General features: G+C 40.3%; 1 protein-coding gene across 1 annotated transcript in view; it reads right to left on the bottom strand.

Annotated features, from left to right (window-relative positions):
• Window positions 1–20613, bottom strand: part of otofa (otoferlin a) — a gene marked incomplete at both ends in the record, with an annotated part of 59992 nt that overhangs the window by 21317 nt on the left and 18062 nt on the right. The window contains 7 exons of the mRNA XM_079291377.1: window positions 1244–1375; window positions 1698–1752; window positions 2044–2170; window positions 2591–2664; window positions 9292–9491; window positions 10925–11024; window positions 18537–18625. Coding sequence (XP_079147503.1) covers window positions 1244–1375; window positions 1698–1752; window positions 2044–2170; window positions 2591–2664; window positions 9292–9491; window positions 10925–11024; window positions 18537–18625 — 777 coding nt within the window. The remainder of the gene's footprint in view (window positions 1–1243; window positions 1376–1697; window positions 1753–2043; window positions 2171–2590; window positions 2665–9291; window positions 9492–10924; window positions 11025–18536; window positions 18626–20613) is intronic.

Below are 20613 nucleotides of genomic sequence, written 5' to 3'. Positions count from 1 at the left end.
AAAGAGTCGAGAAAAAAGGTTTGCCCATTAAAAAAAACGCATTCCCTTATACTGCTGGACAACAAAGTCTTCTTTCAGATTTGCTCTGGGAGTAAAATGTGCGAGGTAACTTTGAAGTTCAGAGGATATCAGTGCAGAGTTCAACTAAGGAATGGAGGGAATGAACTGAAACATCATCAGCTCAGCTCATAGTGTAGAGACATCAAAGCTCTAGCCCTTCAAGCTTCTGTATGTCTTCAGGTGTCAGTGTATTGGTACAACTATACTGTCGCCTGTCTATGCAACTCTACAGGCAGCGTCACAAGATCACAAGAGCTCAGATTTGTCTCATGAGATCCCTTTGCAGTTCCTCTTTGTTTGTTATTTTCATCTGCTGTGAGTGTTTGTTCACAGTGGATACAAAGAATAACACTGGATAGCCAGACTCTACAGAACTGTACATCATTGACTTTGCTTCAGGCGACATCTCAGCCATGGACATGGTATCACGTCACTCACGATTGCATTTGGTATTTTGCAGGTAAGTCAAAACTCCAAGTTTGTGCTGTTAAGTCAGGATAACATATTTCTTTACTCAACGAAAACCAAGAGTGACAAGGAAAAAAGTGATGGAATGGGGTCACATTACATTTCTCTCGATGATGTCGTTTTTGCAATATTATCAGCGAGCCTCGAAAGACCAGAGATGATTTCAGATCAGGAGTCCTGAATAGTGTGCACCGATCTGAAACAGCACAGACTGGAGGGTCTGGATACGAGGCGAGAAAGCATGAAGGACTATTATCTTGAGCACTCTGGTTTCAAGTTCGCGTGTCCACAGGAGACCTTCAGACAAACAGCGGGAATCGACAGCAGACACACTGTCACATCCTGTCCCTGCAGGACACAGAGGCTGAGCTCTAAGTGACCCTCACCACTACCAACACGTCCCACCAAGAGAGATTATCTGCTGTTCAGGAACATTCAGAGTTGGCAAAAACTCGCCAGTTAAAAGCTTTATGTGTAGCGTAATGAATCGCTACAACATCAGACTGTCAAAGAGAGCACTGACAGCCTCGAGACAGCATTGTATTATCTAGCTTATTGGGAATAGACAATTCTTGTTTTATTGGCATTAGTTAAGCCTTGTGTGAAGAATAGTAGGGACAGAGTGAAGCTAGCATTACGAGTTAAAAAGGAAGTTCATATTTAGTTTATAGTTGCATTCCTGCAGTGTGAGTTTTTAAAGCTTACAAAGTCTCACCTCATTGTAGTACGGGCAGTTGGTTGACTCCTTCATAGACGTGTATTTTTTGTCATCTCCAATCTCCACACACACCACGGGGTCCATGTTGAGGCCTATCAGCTGCCGGGCCTCGATCACCGTGATGCTGATCTGATTGTAGACATAAGCAGATCAGATATGACTCTGAAAGCTATAAGACAGGTTGACATTTACTCCAACAGTGAGTTAACCAGCAGCAACTATGCAGTCATCACCTTTAGGACAATTCAAAGGCAAAAAACAGAATAAACCAATTGATCTTTCACAAAATAATGATTCTGATTCCAGTCAGTGAGGGCTTCAGCCAGATTACACGTTTTTCTCCCTTAGTTAACAATGTAGCATTGGATGGATGAACTACATCTGAGCTCAAAATCTCTACACCCAAATAATATATAAATAAATAAATAAACACCCAGACACACATACACACCTGATAATCCACTGGGCGTCCAGAGCTCGACTCCATCTTAATATCTGGCTTTGACCTTAAGAAACACAACACAATCAAGGATTACATACTCCTGTGCTCCAACATCGAAAATTGAGGTGGCACATGATTAGAAACTATTCTAAGTTTGAATCCTAAATTGGGAATGCTCTCATTCTTCCATCTTCCCAAGTTGAATAAGTTTATTCTTGAAAATATATGCCATTAAATGGGATCACTGTGCAACCAGCTTCAAATCATCCTGCGGCATCAGTAGTTTGAGATGTCCAGTACGGACTGGGGCAGATTTCTCTACCGTGTGTGTGCATGCATGCCTCAAAAATGAGACCTTTTATTGGAGACGTTGGTGGTGACGGCGGTGACAGATGCCAGAGAGATGGTGTCTGGGTCCAGGGCTCCAGCAAGACGCATCGCCTTCCTGTCCAGGTCCTCCAAGTCCAGAACCGCCGGCTCATCTGAATGACAATATCAGAATCGTGACATCACCAGAATCAACCACAAATGTTTTGATGGTAGGACCACAGCTGTAACTCGGTCAAGTCTGTGCTATTTTCTGTGAAAATCGGGGGGGAGTTAACGTAATGCAATTAAAAACACTTGGTGGATATTTAACAGCGTAATTCCAGTATTTTCTATCTTATGTTTGTATATTACACTACTATATTTTTAACATGGGCCTAATTTTCTCAAAGAGGGGGGCTCAGATGTATGACCTCAGTAATTCTTGGCTTTGGCCCTAAATAGGACAGCCCATGTACTGTATGACTAATAACTTGGGAAATGTGCTTCAACGTGTACTTTGCCTCCAGCTAACTTGCAGGATTGCAGCATAACAAAAAGCTCAAGGATTACTTTCGGGTTAGATGTTGCTTTACCTCCTTTCTTGTGATCGTCCCTCGAGCTCTTGATCTTGCCGAGCTTCATGGCAGAGAAAACGCTCTTCCCTGCTCTGGTGGAGGAGACAGACACAGCAGATGGGAGGAGAAGGAAAAGGGAATTTATACTGTGAAGTCAACTTTTTCATTATTGTTTCATGAGGTTCGCTCTCCATCAGAAGACTGGAGACTGGACTCCAACGGAGAAATTGATTACTACTGAACAAGCAGAAAACTCCAAGGCTCGCTCGCGGCCATAATCAAACTGCAACCCAACACCAGAACTTATATCATGGACATCTATGTAACTCAGCTACACACTTAATTCCAATGGATTTAATCCCCCTGCCTTGCTCCACACCACAAAACCCACAAAACAAGAGTATCCAGTGTCTCCACATTGATAGTATCTGGATTAAATGTCGCCACAACAACAAAGAGCTTGTGATGTCATCAGCGGGATGACAAATGAGGGGCCTTAATAATTGAAAATGAGTGTGACCGTCCAATTTGCTGCGGATATGGATACATGTCAACAGATTGATGAACAGGAAGGTTTTCCTTTTGTTTCCTCAAGCATTCAGAGTCGAGTGCACCGGAGTTCAAGTTCTGCTTTGATCTTTCCCCAGTTATTCTAAAGGCTACCTTCAAACTCATTTGATGGAATACAGACAACTGGTTGGTTTTCCATCTCATTAGCTGGGCATGTGGCTGAGTGCCAAGAGTTATTTAAAAGTAAAAGCCTGGAGGCATGTGAACGGGAATAAAAAGGGGAAAAGCTTTACCAGTCAAATCAAATCACGGCCAATCACACTTGAAAATGTGGTCTTTGCATTCTCAGCCTGTGTCATGTCTACAGTATGAAGCACAGTTTGACCATTGCATTTCCAGCAGGTGTGAAAGTCTATTGAATTATCAGTGCATGCATGAAAACACCTTGGAAATACCTTTCGATGTAACATCTGTTAATTGTAACTGAAACGCTGAAACAGTCAAATCATTCATTTCTCAATCCACAGAAATCCGCAGCGGTTCATCGCAAAATCTGATGTTTCCGTAATACAGCCCACCTCCTTGTGTTATTAAATCTACGATTCAGCAATAAGCTACCAAAACAAAAGACACACCTGCCACAAAGTGTGAAATAATGCGTTTCTACATACCACATGAAGGACACCACTGATCCTACTCAACTCCACAAAGAAGTCAGATCACCATAAATCTGCCCAAACAAAGATTCCTTCCAGAGTTTTTTTGTATTCTGAACTATATTTCCAGAGTCTTCACCTGTCAGGTGCAGATCATCCAGACCAGCCAGGCATGAGAGCAGTTCGCCAGATGAGTGGATGATGCAAGAGAGAGAAAGGGAAGAACAGAGAGAGAGAGAGAGAGAGAGAGAGAGGGAGAGAGAGGTGGAGGTACATGGCTGGAGATAAGAGGAAGAGGGGAAGGATGGAGTGGGTTGGGCTCTATATGACACCAAAGAAGATGGAGTTCATAACAAACTCACTTGAACGTCACGTTATATTGAACTCTGAAAACACTGCTTATGTTTGGTCAACTGATTAAAAAAACTGTGAATCTTAATGGCACCAACTCGGTGTTTGAAATATGCAATATATCCGATTGTATATCCGATTATATATCCGATTGTTTTCTCTTTCCTTCTTTTCCTTTGATCTGAAATAAAATCAGTGACTATCACATTAACTGCAACATCTCAGCGCTGCACATCAACCAAACACTCAAACACCTTGAATGAGACGTGAAGATCATTCAAGCTTTGTACAGCAGATCTAGAGATAATAAGCTCACTATTGTATGCAAAGCCAGCTGTTGCATATTTAAAAAATAAATATCAGGCAACATGTGCACATTTGTGCTTGAAGCTGAGAATGAAGTGTACTGCATCTGGGGGGGGGGGGGGGGATTGTGCAGGAATCAATAATTTATTAGACCACGAATACATTGCCTGATTACACGTTTAAATCGCAAAGATGAATTATCAAACTGAAGCAGATTTACTCCCAAGGATATTCGCAACCTGGCAACTTAATTTCCATCTCCTCCATACAACTTATTATAGCAACTTCTTTTATCATTTTTTATATTTGCTGTCCGAGCCCAATGCGCTGCTAGTGCTGCGTTCAGACAACATCAGAACAACAGAGTAGGAAGACAGGAAAACCTTTTGTTATTCCGATTTGGGAATATTCACTTATTATTCCCAGATGGTTACCCCAGTGTTAGCCACAACATTTAAATAGCCTTAAATATCTTCTTTTCTTGTTACATATTTGGAGTGGTACAAATAACAAGTAAACAAAAAGTGCATAGCTCTTAAAATTGTAAATGAACAGAATCTATTCCATTACTATTGGATTCATCTTGGAATATATTTAGATGTAACTGCCAGGAATGGTGGCTTTGCCAATGTTTTCTTTCCGTAACGTCTCAGATCCAGCAGAACTCAGGAGACTCTGTTGATTCTTATGACGTGTACTCTGCATTATATCATATTATAGCATTATTACTGTTACGTATTGAATTCTTATTTGAACTTGTAATCCAGTTGTTTTGTTTCTTGTTAAAATACCTTTGGTTTAACTCGCGTGAACGGTATCTCATATTTTTCCGATTTGTAAACACTATCATTACATTTTTTGCTGTTTTACCCAAACAGTGTTTTCACTTTCACAATTGCTTGCAGTAAAAACTTCAATGTAAAACTCCTGTCTTCAACCTTTATTGGAAGTGTGTTTAGCTCGCTGCATAGCTGTGCACCTGCACACATTGTGAGGGCAGAGCAGTTACTTTGAATTATATCTTCAATGCTGTCAAATTGTTGAATGCGTTTCAAAATGTACCTGTGTTTTATTTATAGCTAGAGTCTTATTCAAAATGTGATATATGGTATGTATTGTCAAAGTGGTGAAGATGTTCTCTTCGCTTGCTTGCTTCCTTTTGAATGTGTTTTCATAAGTAGATCAAATATAACCCACCAGCGATCAATAATTCATTGACATATACTGTCTGTGCGTTCTGCTCTAGGGGCTCTGCTTAATGGAGCTCAGTGAGATATCCATGGTCATTCTGTTCCTTCTCTCCCTCTCATCGACATTAGTTCAGATGCATATATTTCAATGCTTCCAGGACCCGCTGGACTGGAGCCAGACAAAGATCGGCTTTACCTGATAACACAGTTGGGGCTTAAAATCATTCACGAAACCAGAACCCTCTGTGCTGAAACCTTATCGAATGCTCTGCAGTCCTCTCGCTCGCTCTCTCAATACCTTCTCTTGTTGGCAGATTTCCTCCTCTGCTGCTCAAGGCATCAAGTGCTGTTTTTCTAACTTTCCACTTTGACAACCTCTACGTGGCCACAACAGATACAATGGAACATCAACATTATATATCCCTGTTAAATTGGCATCTCTTCTCGAGTGGTTTTGTGTAGATGCTTAATTTGCCTACGAAAAAGTTTACTGACACGGCAATTGATATTCTTGCCTGTGATCTTGCAAATGAATGCTCATCACTTTACCCTCATTACTGTCACATAGTTAGGAGCTAATGCAAGTTGAATGCACTCAGACCTATAAATGCTTTGAGCCTTCATGGCCTACATAGTGCCAATAAAACATTTGAAGAACTCTTTGGGCTGATTTTGTGTATGCGTACGGAAATAAACCTCCACATTATTTTATGGTGCATTTGTGTGGAAAATTCACCTTCATTCACAAAAGGCTTTCAGAGACAAAGTGTTAATTTCTCCTCGACATTCCTGATTACGCCGAAGACATTTCCTTTTATGTAATCTCATAAATAATCATCTCTTAAAAGAAGTTCAGCTCCTAACTGCAAAAAACACAGGTGATGCAGAAACGGGGATTTTTCAAACACTCAAAAGACATCTGCTTCCACCCGGCCTCTGCAGAAGGAAACAAAGCAGAAGAACAAATGACTATCTTTAGATAGATAATTCACAACCTAGCATGAAGGATTGATAATGTAAAATTACATTTCTATTTGATTGTATAGATGAAAAAAATGTATATTTTCATGCCATATATATATTGCCTGAGCAGACATGGATTCTGTAAAGCTTCATCTGTGATTGCAGTGTGTCAGCAATGTGTCGACTCACTGATCCTAAGATCTTTAATTTGCTGACAAGGGCTGTACTGTACTGTACATTTGAAAGCTGACAGCTATCCAAATAATAAACACACAAAATGAATATTTTCGTATAATAATGGCATGCTTCTGTACTAGCCGACACATCTGTTGTTTGAATGTTTCCACAGGGAGTCAGTGCTGCAGTGAGCAGACTCACTGAGACAAAGGCGAGTGAGATAAAAGGCCTGGCAACATCTGCACCACAGCGCCGAGTGAAGGTACATCATCCACACGTGTGATGCCAGAGCTGTCTTTGAAGACACAGCTATTTACACTGATGGACAAATGAATCACACACTTGGCAAAAAATCATAATAAATAAATGAACACTTGTTTCAGCAAAGGATCCTTTCAACAGAAGCTTTGCCCGAGCTGAGTTGTCTCCTTTCAGTGCCTATTTGATGTTATGCAAATTAATCGTGCATATTAAAAATGTTTGAATAAACACAATGATTATTTACAGCAATGTGTCTCAGTGAGGCAAAGCAAAAATAATTCATGAATGGTTTTTACAAGAAATAAATCCTGTTCTGTAGGCTGTTGCACCAGTGTTAAAGTATGATCACACTCCAATGTGCAACCGCATTTCATCTCATCGTTTGTCTTTTTTCCCCCAGTATTTGATGACCACATGACAATTGGAGTCTTAAATCCTTTCTCTTCATGTCTGGCTCATTTGCTCTTCTGTATGCACTGTTCAGAAGATCTGCTTCACTGGCAGTGAAACCACGTAGGGGGTGATTTATTTACTAGGAATAATAGAACCCCTGCAAAGCCGGCTCATCGTGGTATCGTAGATAGCACAAAATGCTTCATAGGCACCGCCACAAATCATCCTGCAGGACCAGAGACAACGTAGAAGCTAGAAGGGAGAGGCGGTGGCAGTGGGATGGTCAACTTCGGGTGCAATCCCACTCAATTAAGGGGAGGAGGAAGCGATTACTCACTAAAAAGCCACCTACACTCTCTTGCAGTCATAAAATGAAATGGAATTCCCATGAAAATGGCAAAGAGCACAAACTCATGTCAGCAGCATGCATGACCTTTCATAATAGAGGAGATCGTCTCTGAAGAGTTTTAGTTCTCTCAGAGTTTCTCTCAAAGACTTCAGACAGCTGATGACAATACTTTTAGAAGTTTTATGATCATAATAACACCTGAGAGAGACACGTAATTGTCCACGACGTTGTCAGATGTTTTTGGCTTAAAGAATAAAAAGATTGCGGAGGTGACATTGCTGAGAATTATTGCATTTGCATGAAAGAGGAGACAGAAATGTGGGAAAATCCGACGGACAGGAAGGATGTAGGAAATATACCTTGAAGCTAAACTCTTTATGACATTCTCCTCCTCCTCCTCCCCCTCCTCTTCCCTAGAGGAATGGGAGAGTCATCTCTGGTTATCATCGTCTGCCCATTAACCCCTAGTTACCAGAAAAAAATCAATAGACACACACTGGCCGCATGGTGTCAGAATTCAGGACACAGTGAAACATTTTTACAAAGTTCAATTCTGAAAACCTCTCAAGCTGATATAAGCTGAGTGGCTGGACACTTTTTTTTCCTTTGTTGACAAAATCCAAATACTGTATCTGTTACATGACACCCGTGGGATGCCTCATACCTCAGGCTTGTTCAAGTCTCACAGCGGCAGACTCTGAACAACTGTATGCTGTAAAACGGTGTAACTTTGCCCTTCAGTGTCACAAAAACATGCAGCCGACAACGTTCAGCCTCACACATACACGAGTTTCCATGCGGCCATTCAACATGCAGTATAAGGAAGGATTTAAAGGTCTGGTGGTGCAGATACTCTCAGTGGAAATCAATACCACCCACGAATAATATTCTATTCAGCAAAAACACGACAAGCAAACCACAGAAGACGAGTGCAGTGCAGTGCTGTGGGTCAGAGGCTCTGACAGTTTTTCACACTAAATCTATAAAGCCCTGCACAGCGTGGGACTACTTGTCTATTATTACGAGCTAACGTATCACTTTGTTTGTTTTTTGGTGTGACTTTGGTGAATCCGAACGAACAGAGTCCCACAATAACACAAACAAACTAACCGATGAAGGCAGCGATAGAAAAGCAACCCCTGTGATCTGCATCTGTTTTTTTAAATAGAGTCTTTTGGCTACGACAAGAGCCGAGATGGAAACCGTTGTCTCATGGCAAAATAAGGACCTCATACAACCCCACTTCAAAAGACCAGAACTATCCCTTTAAGCACCGGACCCCTACATGTTGTCCTCCATAACAGTTACAGATGTTACATCAGCTGGACAGCATGAAGCCCCTTTTATCTGTCAACTTCAACGCGTCCAAGTTATTGTCTCCACCATGTGTGCCTCAGTAGCACTGTTGCTGTTAATGAGCTCTTAAAATCTAAAGTACATAAATAAAACAACACATCTGTTTTGCTGTTGTGGAGAGTCATAAAATATTCAGAGGACATGATCAGCATTTCACAGCTTGATTCACTGTTACATCAGGAAGTCGAGTTTGTGTGTTTGACTCACTTCCTGAAGGTGGGTATGGATGCCTGTAAGGATCGGCCAGGAGACGTCGCCGACCCGTGGCTTTGTCCTGACAGTAAACTGTCCGTTTCAAAGGCAAACATCCCGTCACGGTCGTCAGGAACGTCGAGGAACTCCCCGTCGCTCCACACTCCTACTGCTCCATCCATCGACTGGTATCTGATCTCAATGGTTACGCTGGTCTGAAAACAGATGAAAATGAGCAAACTATCAGCAGATGATGACGTAATACGCCGACACTTCCACAAAGGTCACTGCTTCTGATGAATTATCTCTGCACCAACATCTAAAACGACTATCTGACATGTCAAATCTAGAAACTCTCATTAATGTCCCTGAAACTGTTTGTTTGTCAGTGCTGTCATCACTGGCATAACTTATATTCCTTCGGCTATAAAGACAAATTAAAATAACTACGTTTTTCAGTCTTGTTATGTTTCATGTGTTATCATCTTATCTTAGCATAAGTGTGGCTCTTGGGAGGGAAATGTCCGTCTGTTGGTCCACAATGAAATATCTCAACAACACCATTATTATCTCAAAATCGAAATCATTGTGTCCAGCACTTTGGTTTATGACAAAATATCTGCAAAACTAATGACATTCTCACCAGTCTCAGCTGTATTTTGTGTTTAGTGCTAATTAGTGAATGCTAGCGTTTTTGGGGCTGTAAAACGTGTCATCAGCTGTTCTCATCAGCTAGTCGTATAATAGTATTTGGTAGTATGTATTTGGGTTTTTCATTCAATATGACTTGATTAACATACTGTATTTCGGTATGTCTCAATATCGCCTAACATTGCAGGTTAGTTCTTTTTACTTTTCCCTTTTAACCTGCTCCGCTCCACTTTAAAAACAGCAGCACAAAGTATGTATTGATGGCAACACATCACCTGTCGACTTCTTAAGTCTTAAAAAACGTAAGATTCAGGCGGATGCATTGGTTATAGTGGCTGGTTAGCAAAAATCGAATCACCAACCCCCATGGAAATTGATTAGAGTTCAATTTATCTCTTCGTCACAGTATTTGCTGTGGGAATTCAGGCCAGAAATATCGGGGACACTGGAGTTTGTCTTTGATGTCTTCTGGGACGTTGTGTTTGAACAAATATCCTCCCGACAATGACTGCATCTTTATTATCGAGCGCCCAATTTATTCCACTGACAAAGACAGATGAGGGGCTCTCGTTCCCCTTTCTCTCTCGATGTCTCTCTCTCTCTTTCTTACATCCTCTCAAGACGATCCCTGTAGTCCACGAGGAGTAGATTGCAAAATGCTGGTAGTAGTACGAGCATATTTGTCACTATGGCAACCACACCAGTGCAGCTGTACGTAAAAGTGTTGTCTCCGAGGTTATGTTGGATTTAGTTTCTTCCTACAGGGACGTAAGTACTGAAATTCTCTTAATTGTGTGTGTGTGTGTGTAAGCCCTAAAGCACTGCCATGCTGTGTGGTAGAACCATTACATCAGCACTGCCAGCTCCACCAACACAATTCTGCACCCCGGGGTGCTTTAAAACCTCAAATCATCCTCACACTCCTGGCAACAAACGCATGGCAGCTGTAAACCTGCATTAACTGATTATTTTTGGCCACCAAGGCAACGACCTTTACCTTTATTGAAGTGTTGTTATCGTCGATGAGGGTGTCGGTCAGCTCTACGTGTCCCTCCTCAGCCACCTTCTGAAGTACCATACAGAAAGTCCCCACCAGTCTGCAGCGAAACACCAGAAGAGAGTCTCACATCGTAAAAATAAATCCGCGTGATCAATACAAGGCATTACAACAATTCACGGTGTCCTTTGTTTAACCTCCGCTGCCCATCTGCTTCCCTCTGTGTGGATCTACATTCATTATTGCGCCTTAAATACTGACAAATAGTAAGTTTTTATTCACCAAAAGCATCTGGTCTCCAGCACTCAGTGTCATAGCGTGCAGTTAAGTGTGTGTCAGTTATAGTCATGAACAGACTGCAGTGTGGTGGGTGGTGATGGATATGTGCTGTGACTGCCATTGAGAAAACGGCATACTGCTTTTGCCATCAGCCTCCTACAGTATGTCAGTCCTCAAAGCATCAGTCTTCCTTGTGAGAAGTGTGGTAAGGCATACTGAACGTAAACATCACTTGTGTCTCCACAGGTCATCTGAAACATATTAACACACACTTACACAGCATTTAAAAACTCGCTGTAGTGTGGATGTTCTTGCTACTGTGACGGTTGCATATACTACTTCTGCCACTGAGAATCGAATCTGCTCTGTAGCTTTAGCTGCTTTCATCTTACTGGTGTGGTTTGTTGCTCCGTATGGCTGCCTCCATGCTGTGCTCAATGACCTGCCTGTATAAAACCATGGGCAGCCGCACCCAGCTCAGACCAACTGATCGTAAACTACCTCCCACACAGAGTGGCATTCCGTGCTATTTCCTTATAATACACAATAAGCACCATTAACAACACATTTGAAAACGTTGGTGTGACAATTAGCTAAATTGTTATTGTATCTAATTATCTTGATTTGTAAAAGCCACCTATCTGGTGTCACATTTTAAGTAAATGCTAAAACATGTACTGTATTCCAGAAGCTTCTACTTTGCAACTCAATTCTTCAAACATTTCAGACATCTATATCTCCAAAGCCTTCAACACATTTCAGCAGCAATTTATCAGCCAATTAATCTCTTATTGATGCCCCAAGGACAAGTAAATAACTGGATAAAAGACTTGCACACCTTTCATTCACCCAGCTAAATGTTATCCGTTGCTTCCATTTTATAAAGTTGCCATTTAATGACAAGAAGAAGAAGAAGTTCTCTCTTCGTTTACTTTAATTTAAAAGCAGAAGGCTACAGAGACCTTAGATTTAAGTGCGTCACATTTTGCATTGAACTGTCACTTTTTTTTCTTCTAATTGGCATTAAAAGGAAACAATTTTACAAGAGTTGATGACCACATTAACTAAATGTCTATCTGGCAGGGGAAATTGAAATATTAACATCAATCAGCATTTGTTTCTTCTTTGAGTAAAACCTCATGACTGAATTAATGGATTATTATATCAAATAGTGTTCTTATCAACAGCCAAATCGTAATTATAACTTTTTCTGAATGTTACATTTAAGATCATTAGACATACGGTTCATTTCTATGCTGCCCAAGGATCCGTCACAGAACAGAACAGTGGGAAGAAACCTGGTACAGCCCCCATTCAGCTAGCCAATTAGAGCTGGTGAATAATTTAATGAGTTTCCCCCCAAAACAGCGTGTTGTCCGGAGAGCAGTCAGCCACACACAAACAACATGCAGCGCAGCCCGTACTCAGCCACAGCCATGTGTTATTTCTACTGTACGTTAATGGTCACTAGCTTACATACATACACATGGACTGAAAATCCAGCGGCGTTTTTAATTTCAATCTATAAGTGACGGACAGGATAACACTCCTAATACGAGTCATTGGAAATAGCAGACACACAATTACCAGACTGGATGAGTCCACGGAGAGTAATAACATAAAACAAGAGAATACAATCAATAGCTTACCACTTGGCATGCACACACACACACACACACACACACACAGAAGCAATCTGCAGGGATGGCTGCTAATGATGTGAGATTCCCCACAGGGCAGTCAGACGAGAGTGAATGAGTACAGGAAACACAAACATAGAATGTACACAAACACACCTCAATACATAAAACCATGTTCCTTCTATTTAATTTAGAACCAAAGAAAAATAACAAAGGCAGAAGTTCATTGTCAGTGAGCAAATAACAAGCACACCGTTTATCACCTGCTATTATTCTACCTCTCTCCCTACATGAACTGTACGGAAATGATTTTTAACATTTCGGGGATTCATTTCTCTTCAAGACAATGCGTGTTTTTCTGGGATGCCCATCTGCTCATTGGCTAGTTTGCCTAATCAGGATCCTGTGTGAGGTCATAAAGGTCATGAGTTGTACCCATTATCAGGGCAGTGGTCTTCACAGCACTGCTCTGACAATTGAAATTTGTTGATTGGATGAAATTCCCACGAGAGCTTTCATCTCCGTCTCAGGCGTCAGCTCCCTCGGTACAGCAGGCACCTTGCTGAACAGGCACTGTAAGTTTGAGTCGCTGTAAAGCCAGAGGACATATAACGTTCAGATTGTCTCACGTGTTCTTGATATTCTTAAGCTGTCAGCAATAACATCGTCTTTTTCCTCCAGTAAATACAGATAGAGGTAGAGAATACAGGTAGAGTCCAGAGATCTTGCCAGATCTGACTTCCATTTTCTTCAGGAAATGCATTTTCTTGTCCATCTGCCTCCGTCCTTATCTCCATCTATGTACTCTCCTATACTTTGTCATTCCTCTGGAGTTGGTGGTGAAGAATTGAACTCACAGTTGAAAGTGAGGCTACATTTGTCAGCAGTGCCTCAAAACTTAAATTTAGAATTCCACAATTTGACTTCACTGTGAATCTCAGTTATGAAAAAAAGAAGACAAAAGGTGTGTGCTTCCCTTACGGCGTCGGCAGAGGCTTTCTCTGCGAAGGTGCGTGACTGCCAGGCTTACCACTGAATCACTCCATGCTCAACCTTTCAAGCTTGACGTGACTCAAGAGAGTTTGTTAGGATACTCGTGTTTTTTCTGCAGTCAACGTTTTCTGTTGTCAAACTTCTGCACCTCTGAGCAACATCACTGAAAATACTAACCCAGTATAACACTCATGCCTACCCCAGACAGTGGTGATCAATATGTCCAGCAATTGGTCGGTCATTTCCTTTTGTACGCTCCAATTGTAGCGTGTGTACAAGTGGTGAATAATTGAACTGAGCAGGGCCTATCATGTTCTGGCTCACTTTTTAGCACTTCAAAGGGTGGCATTCATTATTGATCGAGGTTTTGCAAACAATTTACTTTCATCGGCTTTATAATTCAGAGCTCCCTTCCCTTTCAATTTGTAAAATCTTTCTTTGTGAAAATTGAGGCGTGACGATGAGAAAGTCACTGGTTTAGGTGAACTTGAGTGGAGGTGAGCACAGCTTTGAAATGTAAAACATTTTTTCCAAATCAAATGTTTGATTCTTGCACTAATCCACCACAGCTGCTGGTACAATAACTCTAGTCAGCTGGAAGACGGTGCGAAATGAAAATGCAACAGCGGACAGGTGTGTGTGGTTTGGCCGAGGAGAAGCTTCTGCCAAGCTCGGTATAAATAAAATAGCAGGACAGGAATATCTGTTTCGGCAAATGCAGACAATCAGATAAAGGTGCTATATCATATTTATGCAATATATATTATACATATTGTCATACGGCAGTATTACTTGATCAAATGTCATTGAAATACAGACTCTAAACCAATATGTTTCTGCTTCTGTTGAAATACAAAATTGAAAAAAGGTATAAATCCACAATGTTCATCATGCTTAAGGCATGAGAAAGCCAAGATCAAATTTAACAGACTAACATGTTTATGTTTTTAAACTTGCATTTTAAGAAATTGTTGAAACCTGAATGTGTTCAGCATGGACGATACTTTTGAAGCCAGGAAAGACCAGTTGCCAGGCGACAACTCTGTGTCCTGTGGCTATTGCTAAATAAAACCCATAGAGATAAACAGAAACAACATAATAAATTGCATGATTTGATTCATTGCTGAGATCAGGGGAAGAGAAAGACAGGCGAAGAGTCATTTGATCAAAGATCATCTATTTGAATTGTACAAGATAATACAGAGAAAATGTCAACAAGTGTAACATATTGACATTTTATATTCACTCTCAAAACAAAAAAAAGGAAGTCATTCAAAAGTGTTGCCATTTCCCATGTTTTTCAAAGGAAAAGGAGAACACCAGAATTAAAATTTCAAAAACTGTTCGGATCTGTTCGGGGAGCTACACAATTTAAACTAAAATAGTTGATGAGGTGCATCAATGCATCAGGTTGAAGTCCTTGAATATACAATCATATAAGTGCTCGGACTCACACTGTACTCCACAGCATGCAGAATATAAAAGCATATCTTTCTGCCACATGGGTAAAACCAATCATAAAACACGGTCTATATGCCTCGACAGCACAGAGAACATCCCGCATCATCGCTTTCTCTATTTCTTGTGGTAATATGATCGCAAGTACGGTCGCAGAGTGTGACACACTGGCCTTACAGTGTGCTGCTGCAGACAGTGATGAAGCAGATCAGTTACCCTGGTAATGATGCTGCGTGTGGACATATGGAGCAGGTGTGAGAACAACACAAGCTATGACTCATCTTGAATTATTTACCCACTTCAATGAGTGCCAGGTTGTGTGTGTGGTGTGTGTGTGCGCGTGTGTGTGTGTGTGTGTGTGTGTGTGTGTGTGTGTGTGGGTAAGGGTCTTTGAATGCAACTTTACTTGTTTATGTGCACACATGTGTTTTAAAAAGTACAATTTTTTAATTTTTTTTGTGCTTATTTTCTCTCTGGAATCCTCCATTTCTGTGCTCAAAATTGCAAAGTACTTTAAATGTGTTTTAAGTGGCATGAGGCCATGCTATTTGGATTAATGACGAAAGACTTAGCATACTTGCATTTGCTAATTATTACTAAACACAAAGTACAGCTGAGGCAGATGAGAATGTCGAATGTCATAAGTTTTGCAGGTGTTTGTTCATAAATAAAAGTATTGGACAAATTGAGATTTTGAGCTGAAAAAATATGAAAGTTAAAGGATATGAATGCATGGAGCAAATTCCATGACAATCCATCCAATAGTCGTCGAGATATTTCACGAAAGACCCCAAATGTGAGCCTAATGGTGGCGCTGGCCAAATTTGGCAGGATTTATCCTCTGGGGACCATGCATATCTTTATAAAATCTTTGGCCAATCCATCTATTACAAACATTCACAGATATTGACAGAGTCATTAGGATAAATGCCAGCTTTAACAGAAAATTGCTCGTGTGAACACAATGAAGAATAATAAAGAGAAATGGCAATTCAGTCTGATTATCAGGCTGAGTTGAACATTTTGAGCGATCCTCCACTTTCTGACCCTCCTTGAATTGTTATGTGTGGCTGTCCTGCTTCTGTTTCCCTCTTCCACACAATGGTACCAGAAAGAAATGATGGTGACAGTTCAGAGATGCCGTGACGTAGCCCTGATACAACATCTGTCTGCACACCTGTCACGGCTTTTAGCTCTGAGAAACATGTGACACACATTGATAAACGTGTCTCCACCTACAGTAGACACATTCACACACAACTACATTCATACATGGCTGACAAGATAAGGTCACACAGATAAAAGGTCACGGTACACACACAGTAGGGCTGGGCGATGTGGCCTAAAAAAAAAATCTCCGATTTTTTTACAAAAAATCCGATTCACGATTTAAATCGATTTTTTCCCCCACAAATTTTTGCAGATGACAGAAGCTGTTGAAAACATTTTTTTATTTTATTTTGTGATGATTTTCCCTCGTAGGTTGATAAAAATAAAGTGCAAACAAAACCTGAACATTGTAGAAAGGTGCCTGTAGTATACAAAAAGTATTTGGTCACTCTTTTGTTTCCCTGAATCATTTAAATATAAAATTAAATTAAACATAACATTAAATGGCATTAAATAGTAGCCTTCCATTGTAAACAACTGTGCAAATGTAACTTTTTACACTAAGCTTTTCTAACTGAATACACTGATACAAACACAGCATGAAATAAAATGTATGTGACCCTTTAACATTCACATTTTCAAAAGTGCAACATCTGATCTAACATCAACATAACATATTTTGCACAGTAAATAAGTGCATGTAAACAAAATCAAGTGCATTCACAACATAACCAACAGTATTAAACAGTAGTGCATGTTTTTTCTAAATATTTTTTGCCAGGAAGACGGCATCGCTTGTGCTCCCGCGGTCCTGCTCCCTGCTCAGGGCGCAACGCTTCTCCCACTCGGCAGCATGCCTCTGTTTGAGGTGCTGCATTAAATTTGTTGTGCTGCTTGATTTTGTAGCAATAGCTTTTAGACAGACCTTACATCGTGGTGCTGTTTGTTCGGTGTCAGATGACATGAACCCGAACCATTTCCAGACCACCGAAGACACATTCTTCCCTCTCTTAAGAACGAGAGCTTCACTGCTGGCCGCCATTGTTTTCGTTTGTAAACAATGCGCGCGCACTCAACTACGGGAACCCAACGGGGGGGAGGAGTGGGGGCGATTTTCTCGATTTTCAATAAAACACATCGCCTTAAAGCACACATTCGAATTAATCGATTAAATCGATTTATCGCCCAGCCCTAACACACAGAGTACATATCCACCCACAAACACACAGAGACAACCGTGCAAAGTTTTAATGACTGTAGGGCGACATGATGTGTCCTGAGTCTGGACACATCAACCAGTTCAACAGCTGTAATGATCTGATTGGATTTGTTACGGACACAAGATATGGCCAGACTTCCTGGCACAACCAGCCTACGTCTTATCAGATCTGGAAACAGCAGAGAAAAACACACTTTAAGGGAAACTAAGATGTAGAAAAACAAGAAAAGAAAGCAGATGAGGAGGAGCAAAAGGGGAATTCGTTAATTAGCCAGTTTCAACCATCGACTCGGCACAAATGATTTCATTGGAGTAATTGGAGTGCTTTGCAGATCCTTCAGGTTTGAGTATCATTGCATTGCTCAAGCGCCCTTTGGTCGTTAATGTAACAACTGTAAATAACTGAATAACTGGAATACCTTCTCCTCAGCTTTGGATTTGTTTTTGTAAAATCATACAAACAATGACAGCAAAATGTGTCTGAATTGCAAATATTGAATGAACCAATATTATATCAAAAACTCCACTTTGAATAATACCAACATAAAACGAACTCGACATGTACAATTTGCACTAAAGCACCCTGTGTGTTTTTGTGAGTGTAAAGTGACAAATAGGCCCATTACTGAGGATCTAATACAGTTTCATTCCCTGACGTGAAACTCATTCATGGCCAGCTCTGTGGCTTGCAGTGGTACACACACAATTGAGTCAATTTAGAACAAGCTCTCTGGGATTACGAGCTCATTCTCCTTCATCCTAAAAATACGCAGCGTGTGTCGGTCTGAGTTGGTCACAGGCTGTGACAGGAGGATAGAGAGGGCACTGGGGCCACAAACAGTTTACTCTGAAATGCTGTTTTGCTCTGATAAATGTGTTTCGGGACCAGTTGTGGGCAGCAGTGCAACCTTACCTGTTGGAAAAGACTTTGCTGTAATTGCACACTTGGATCTCCAGCATCTCGTTTCCATCCAGCCTGCTGGCAATGGGCCACCGAAATATCTGGGAAAGAAAAGATAGACCATGAATCTATCAATTATTATTTTAATTCAACGTCTCGTTAGGTCCAACCAACAGTGAATCGGTAATCCATTTACAAAGACGTATAACAGAGAAACAGAAAACATTTCCCCTTCATGATGAATCATAACGGCTCTAAACAAAACATTATGCATCCTGTTTGTAGTTGTCAGGTAATACAAAGTAATTGTGTATCACCTGGTGCCCACAGTCAAAATCAAACCTAGTTTACTATAAAGGGCACAATATTTACCATCTCCCATTTGCAAATTGTCCAAGTGTCCAAATTCTTCCAAATGAATATATTGTGCCATCAATGGAACAATATATTAATCGAGTCCATGGCATTTAAGCTACTTTCTGCTTACAATTCTGCAATGCTGCATATTTTAAAGACGAGAATAACTGTTCTTCTACTTTACACCATTTAGCGGTGATGATGCAAAATGATGCTGATTAGTAAGTGTCTGAAATCTCCAACTACCGCTCACTGTGGCATATACACTATGGAGTCGTCCCTTAACCTTAACCTTAACCTTAACCATTCAAATTTACAGTTTCAGATTTTGGTGCAACAGAATTAAATTCAATTTAGGTTCAGAGAAAAACTGACTTAAAGAGAGGCTTGCATTTAATTTAAGACAGTTCTAAAGTTTGGTGCAACATGCTATTAAGTTGAACCATGGTTAAATGAGGTTTAAAAGTTAGAACCTTGCTGTTGCAAGTCGATCAGAGTCCACAAACAAAAGGTCTCGTGTCCCTTATGTCAGCATACACACATTCCTCTGAAATGTCCTTGAGTTTCATTGATAGAATCCCTTCCAGCAACAGAGGAGCTCTTCTTGAGGGACTAAAATGTTTTATTTATCACCATAAACATCTCCAGGCTCTATAGCACCGACTGAGAATATTGATTTGCTTTTTTGCTTTAAAGGTAATACAGGAAAGAAAAGCAGCCACCAAGCACAACTGTGTGCTAAAGAATGTCTTGACTGTGCCTTGGATATCCTTGAGAAAACGCCCAGGCTGTGAGACACGTCCAAACAGCTTCGAAGGATAACCCTTCTTTGGCACTTTTCATATAAATTAGAGTCAGAAATTAGCATTTAAATCGATTTCAGGCCCATTTCAAGCATTTTTAGATGACTTTGTTTAAAATTCTTTTCAGCACAAATCTCTAATGTATTTGCTAATGGGCTTTGTCAGGCAGATCAGACACTCAGGACGGTACTTTCCTTGTTTTTTTCACACCAGGAAGCACACAGTACATCTCTCTTCAAGATCAGTTATAGAAACAAGTCATTTATAGTTCAAAACAAGTACCGTCTTCATAAAGGGTGAAACACAACGCTCAAAGCTAATAGGATAAGTATAAAAAAACTTTAATGACACAGGATTTGACAGCCTGAACTCATCACTCAGTTTCTTTCCAAAATCTCTACTTCTTTAGTCTAGATTTCTGAGTGACCAATAGGATTCAACTTGAAGATTTTAGGCTTTAAAATGGATCCTGTGGGATTAAATGACTGTGATATAACTCGGTACCTGCCTCACTCCCCCAAGCTTTGTGAGTGAATTGTAAATCTAATTTAGCCCAACTGTTCCCGTAAGAATTATTGAAACTGTATTATCTAATAATGTCATCAACTTTGTCTGCATCACCAGTAGATAAAAACTGCATGTTAATGGTACGGTGGGTATTAAAACAACACAAAACATGTTTGCTTCTGTGAAAATAAATAATAAATAAAAAACACAAACTGAAATACTTTTGAAAATATTTTTAAATAATTGAGAGGTCAAATATAAAATGTATAATCAGAACCTGTTGCCATTAGTATGGCAGAAATATTATATCATAAATATCTAAGTAACATTGTTTTGTACTGTACTGTTTTGTTGTCTGTCTGTATTCAATTTTACTTTTATCCCAAACTGTTAATTTATATACTAAATGACAATTTCAATAT

This window comes from Melanostigma gelatinosum, assembly GCF_949748355.1.
Source record: "Melanostigma gelatinosum genome assembly, chromosome: 19".
Classification (NCBI taxonomy): domain Eukaryota; kingdom Metazoa; phylum Chordata; class Actinopteri; order Perciformes; family Zoarcidae; genus Melanostigma; species Melanostigma gelatinosum.
This window is presented reverse-complemented; position numbering and strand designations above follow the sequence as displayed.